The following is a 6,096-nucleotide window of genomic DNA, read 5'->3' on the forward strand; positions in this document are numbered from 1 at the left end:
GTGTGCGCTTGATCGGCAAATCACACAAAAAGAGGTGCAGACGGTTGGCAGGCGGGTGGTTAGCAAATGCCAGGAAGGAGTCCCCAGACTGCCCCCAAAGCTTCCCAGTGCGTACATTACTACACTGCACTATAGCTGCACTATAGATACACTATAACTGCATATAACTCCATATAACTGCACTACCCCCCCCTTGCAGCCCCCAGAGGAAGAAAAAATAAACTACCCCCTTGTGGCATCCGCCATCCTCCTCTTCAGCATCACATATTATTTTCTGTTTTTACGAAGATAAAAACAACAACTTTGTGTCTTCCACCTCCATCTGGAAAAACCACGATAGTCAACTGTTGTACGTGTGTTCAAGAAAAAAGAAAAGAAAACTTATCCAACGATCCTTCATTTGAAAGGGATTCACATAACGACGCAGGGAAGTAGACTGCATTTTATCAACGCCATAGGCAGGCACACCGCTGGGGTTCCCTCTCCTCCAGTCACAACGAATGGCATCCCCTGGTCGGCACGTCTTCAGAATAGACATGCACCTCCGCCCCGCTTACCTCCCCTTTTTGAGGTACTTCTTGTCAAATATGCTACTCTTTTTTTTTTTTATTAAGTTATTCTTTGCAAGTTTGCGTTTAATCGGGGGGTCATACCCTGAGCGGTCCTTACTGCGGTGACCACTGGGGCGGACGCCTCCTGCTTTGGCGCCTCCCGCTTTGGTGCCTTCTGCCTGGGTGGCCTTTCCCTGGGTGCCTTCTCCCTGGGCGCCTCTGCCCCTCCTGAATTTCTCCCCAAACCGCACATACCTCTTTACGAGCAGCTCCTCCAGGGGGTCCCCCCCTTCCACAATATCTATAAAAATATTTTTCCGCTTGCGCTCTTCAAGTTGCTGAATTTTCTCCCTCTTCATCTCCCTCAACTGCTTCCTCAGATTGCTGTTGCAAGAGAAGTCATTTTTCATCATATGGTTTCGTCGGTAGTTTTGTTTGATAACGTCATTCATGTGTTCTTCACTTGGGGAGTCGTCCTCCTCCTCCTCCTCCTCCTCCTCATTCGAGCGATCCTCATGGGGCAGTTCCCCTCCGGAGGAGTGATCGCTGGGAAGTTCCTCGTGTGCGTCTGAAGTAGCTGGTTTTCTCCCCCCGTGTGTGGCTTCCTGACCCCCGTCTGTGACTTTTTCACCCCTGTCTGTGGCTTCCTCACGACTCCACTGGGTATCCTGTTCACCGTGGCGCCCCTTCCTTCGGAGGGCCTCAACTTCTAACAGCAGAAAAGGGTTGATTTTTTTTTTCTTATTTTTTTCAAAGTCGATGGAATTAACATTATTGCGTCCCTGTTCTGTTAGGACATTTTCGAACTGCTCGTTTTTTTTTCTGGCCCCCTGGATGATATCGTACGAGCAATCCTTCGGATTTGTTTCAAAGGCAATTTCATTATGGCATTTCTTGCACGTAAATGAGAAGGAATAAAATGGGGTACTCAAGTAGAAGCCCACTTGTCTTCTCTGACTGTTAAATCTCTCCCCTTTGTAAACATACGCTTTGCATTTGGTACATATAATGGTGTATGGCACTTCAAATTTGATTTCGCTGTAATCCTTTTTGTTTTTTTTTCTTTTTTTCTCCTCCTGTTTCTTCTTGATTCGCTCGTCCTCTACACTACCGTAGTAGAAGTTGTCCGCCCTGGACGCCTTCAGCGACAGCATGGCGGTGTGAGGAGGGGGGTGAAGAGGTGCAGTGTCATGGGCGTGGAAGTCACGTGGCTGCGATGTGGCATCTACGTGACCGCGACGTGACCGCCAAACGAGGCACTAACTCGCATGTACCTCTACGCTGCGAACCAACTAGGCATTTTTTTCGCCACCCAGACGTCACGGCATCGCCGCTATGGCTTCGAAATGGGGGACATGCCGAGCGCTGGCATCCCGCTCGAGAAGGAAACTAGCCGTAAATAATCCTCCCTCGCTGCGCGGATGGGAGCGGACGGGAGCGGCCGCGTGATCGTAAAAGAAGGAAGAAAAGTTATGCGTGGATATTCACGCGGATATGGACGTGGATATCCAAATGCATATATATACGTATATACCGCCTACTGACGAGGGCAGGAAGTGCCCCTCCTTTGCTACCTCCGTCAAGTTTGAAATTTCCCCTTCGCCGCTTAAACGTAAAAAGGGAAAAAAAAAAAAAACGAATCGCTTTTTTTTTTTTTTTGCAACTCGAGGGAGCGGGAAAAAAACGTTCCCCCCTTCGCGTGGCGAGAAAAAAAAAAAAAAAAAATCAAATTAAACAAAAGGTAAACGACAAAGTAACGGTTAAAAGCAAAAGGGAGGGGTGCCATTTCCCCAAGGGTCGCATAACGTAGAAGTCACTTCCAATCCTGTCCGACACAGCGTACTCACCGAAAGGCCATTCAACTTTGCGCCCCTTCCGCTCGGCCGGCACAAAATGACGTTCCCAGACCAACCCGATGCGGCCATCCACCGTTGAAGCGGTATTCCTTTAGTCCCAACTTGTTTCCCATTGTTGTAAAAGTTATCCCCAATGGAAGTTAACGGATTGTTGCGAGGGGTCCAGCAAAACATACACGTGTAAACGTATAATTATCTACTTTGAAGCTTCCAACCTGCATGCTTGGCCAAACAGAAAACAAGCAGCGTCCTTCTTCACACATGCGTTGCTGTGGAGAGATTGCGCTACTTGGAGAGGTTTCAAATTTAAAAAGAAAAAAAAAAGGGATGTAATGAGTGACATGCAACGGGAGGAAGAAGGCGCAGGAAGGGATGGGTGATCACGGCGCCGCAAAGAACACCATTTGTATGTGGAGCAAACGAAAAAAAAAAAAAAAATACCCGCACAACTACGGTGAGCAATATCACGCCATACACGCACGGAGGTAACTCATAAGTGTATAGACGGTATGCATATGAATACTCCTTCGTGTTTCCCCTCCCCCCCGTCTGTCCTTTTCTCAATGGCGTTAAAAATAGAACAAAAAAAGAAACGATAAAAAAATATGAATAATTCAAAAGGGGGGGATGTGTCTGTAAACCGAAAAAAAAGAAAAAAAAAAGAAAGCAATGCGGATGGGGAGATTAAAAACTTCACGGGAATGAAAAAAAAAAAAAGAAGGTGAAAAGAAAATATCGAAAGAGAATAATATGAGGGGCAGGCCAAGAGCCACGCGGAACCCACGCCAAATCCACACCCCTGCTGCGGGCTGAGGCTGCCTTGGGCGACCGAATGTATACATAAAGAGATATGCCCCTCGCGTGGGGGGGATGATCAAACGGATAAGAGTGGTGATGGAAACGGGGCAGCAGGAAGGCCCCCGAAGGCTGCTCCTGCTCCAATCTCTACACAGAGGAGGATAAGAATGATGCGTCTCCCGGGTTAGCAGCTCTCCTCCGATGGGGGGCACACCACTGCAAAGGGTGCTACTGAGGAGGGCGCTACTGAGGAGGGCATTACTGAGGGGGGCATTACTGAGGAGGGCTCTCCTGTAAAAGCCGCTACTGAGGGCGCTACTTGCTATGGGCGGTCCTCGCGGGGGAGGAGCGCACGGCGCGCAATTAGCCGCTGGTTGAGCTTGTGATGAGTGAGCAGAACGTTCACGACGTAATCCCGATACAAGTTGTCGATATCCAAGTACCGATTGAAGTATTTGTATTTATAATATTGAATGGAGTAGTGCACTACGTAATTGCACCGCCACAGGGACCGAGATATTTTACGAATATATTTTACCAGCTGTTTGTTTTCCTTCTTATTATTGTAGACATATATGACGATGTGCAGCACTCGATTCTTTCTCGGAGCAAAGTCAGACAAATTTAACTCGTTAATAATACGGCTATACATTGTATTTACAAAATGAATATCCTCCTCATCGTTAAATCGAAAGTATATGCTACCAAGTCTCTTTCTGCGTCTTCTCATCATGCCTTGGAAATTAAAAAGATGTTGCTTGAGGTATGCCTCTAAAAAGGCCAAGGCGGAGAGAAGGTGGGATAGGCATAGATCCAGTATAGACACCGTCTTTAGTTTGTCGCACCTTATGAGTAGTAGAAGCCACAAGAAGGGAGTGCTGAGTCCGTAGTTGAAAAGAGAGAAATGCTCCACGTTGAGCTGATTCATTAAGCATATGATATTTTTTCGTGCCTTCTTTTCCTCCTTCTCGATTATATTTTTACATAGGTATAACATTTCTATACTGACGTTTTTTCGTTGCCTTTGATTTTCGACGAACCAGATGTATCCTCCGCTTTTCAGTCTCTTCAGCTTTCCGTCGGCGAGTGGGGTGGGTGTGTGACGGGATGGCGACTTCCACGACGGGGGGCATGCAGGTTGCGATGCGGAGTGCGTTATGGGTTTCCATACGGGTTTCCCCTTTGGGGGACGCTGCCCCTCTGTGGGGTAATCACCGCGTTGGCCGCTTTCCCCGCTTCCTACACTTCGTAGCGTGCTGTATGTGCTTTCCTGGCCACTCCCCACACTGCGCAGCGTGCTGCAGGGGCTATCCCCCCTGGGGGGCTGGGCCTGCTGGCTGTGTCCGGCCTTGGGGGGGCCCTCCCCTACACCTCGGAGTGAGTCTGGTCCAGCAAGTTCGCCACGTGCAGTAACTTCGTGATTTCTAACTTCTTCTCCATCTCCAACTTGTTCCCCATCCGAGTCGTGCCTTATGTAGCTACCGTCAGCATAGTGCACCGGTGGGTTGACCCCCCTTATGCAGATCCTATCCTTGTACGTCGGGGTGAAGAAGATCTTCTGATCGTTCCTACTCACATTCAGTGCGTAGTAGTTTATGGCGTCCTCCTCATACCTCTTCTGACAGGCAGTGGAAATTTTGTTCATCTGAATGAGCTCCTCATCCGTCTCTCTAATGAGCTGCTCCATCTCCTTGTTCCTTCCGAACGACTCACTTCTCTTCCTCTTGTTGGTGTCTCTTCTCAGTTCAGTATTTTTTAAATCCAGGTAGCGAGAAAACACCTCCTTTCCACTTCCATACAAACAGATGGAGACGACCATATGATAAAAATAGAAGAAGTAATCGTAGCAAGAAATGTTTAGCGTTTTCAAAGACGGTAGATGCACTGAGATGAGCATCTCTATCAGGTCGTAGCTCTGAATGCCTGAGAGGTTCAGAACCCGCAAGCTGGTTAGACTGCTTATGTAATTACTTAGATGCAGAATCGGCTTGTAGTTTTTTATTCTTTCGAAGCAACTTTTTCTCACATCGTATACGACGCCGATGTGCTCGCACAGGAGGTGCACCTTTTTGTCTCTCCCGAGGGGAACCCTCTGGGTGGGAGCATCACGGGGTGGTTCGTCGGTTGGTGATTCCTCGGTTGGTGATTCCTCGGTTGGTGATTCGTCGGTTGGCGATTCGTTGGTTGGTGATTCGTTGGTTGGCGATTCCTCGGTTGGTGATTCCTCGGTTGGTGATTCCTCGGTTGGTGATTCGTCGGTTGGTGATTCGTCGGTTGGCGATTCGTTGGTTGGTGATTCCTCGGTTGGTGATTCGTGCGCGGGTGATTCCTCCGTTGGGGATACCTCCCCAGGGGGGGACCTTTCCAGCCGGGGCGAGTTTCGCTCCCGCCGCCTACCTTTCCGACCGCCACCCCGCTGCAACAGCAAGTCTTGAATATACCTCAAGCTACTTTTCTTCACACAGTGGACAGATAGATTATTCATAAGGACCTCCTTCGAAAGGAATTCGAAGAGGATGCCATGATGAGAATAAATAAAGAGAGGACAGTTTACATCGTTCAGTCCATGGACGTGCAACTCTTCTAGGGTGCTCGCATGAGCTCTTAGCAGTTGGCTGATATCGTAGAAGTTTGCATTCCTGAGGAAGTCCCCCTTGAGCGTTATCTTTTTCAGGAATGGCTTATCTTGCAGCATCAGCTGCTTCTTCGTGATCCCGAACTGGAGGCGCCGTCTAGCTGAAGGGGGGCAGCGGTGAGGCGGTGGTGATAAAGAAGTGGTGGTAGCGATGAGATGGTAAGGAGGTGGTGGTAGCGATGAGATGGCAAGGAGGTGGTGGTAGCGATGAGATGGCAAGGAGGTGGTGGTAGCGATGAGATGGCAAGGAGGTGGT

General features: G+C 48.8%; 2 protein-coding genes across 2 annotated transcripts in view; both read right to left on the reverse strand.

Moving 5' to 3' along the window:
• Positions 1-553: 553 nt before the first annotated feature.
• C922_03508 (hypothetical protein) lies at positions 554-1,705 on the reverse strand (the record flags this gene model as incomplete). Its single annotated transcript, XM_008819100.1, has 1 exon — positions 554-1,705. One exon carries the CDS (start codon positions 1,703-1,705, stop codon positions 554-556), a length of 1,152 nt encoding a protein of 383 aa, XP_008817322.1.
• A 1,822-nt stretch (positions 1,706-3,527) lies between these two features.
• Positions 3,528-6,096, reverse strand: part of C922_03509 (hypothetical protein) — a gene marked incomplete at both ends in the record, with an annotated part of 3,357 nt that continues 788 nt past the window's right edge. The window contains one exon of the mRNA XM_008819101.1: positions 3,528-5,941. Coding sequence (XP_008817323.1) covers positions 3,528-5,941 — 2,414 coding nt within the window. The remainder of the gene's footprint in view (positions 5,942-6,096) is intronic.

This window comes from Plasmodium inui, assembly GCF_000524495.1.
Source record: "Plasmodium inui San Antonio 1 unplaced genomic scaffold supercont1.15, whole genome shotgun sequence".
Classification (NCBI taxonomy): domain Eukaryota; phylum Apicomplexa; class Aconoidasida; order Haemosporida; family Plasmodiidae; genus Plasmodium; species Plasmodium inui.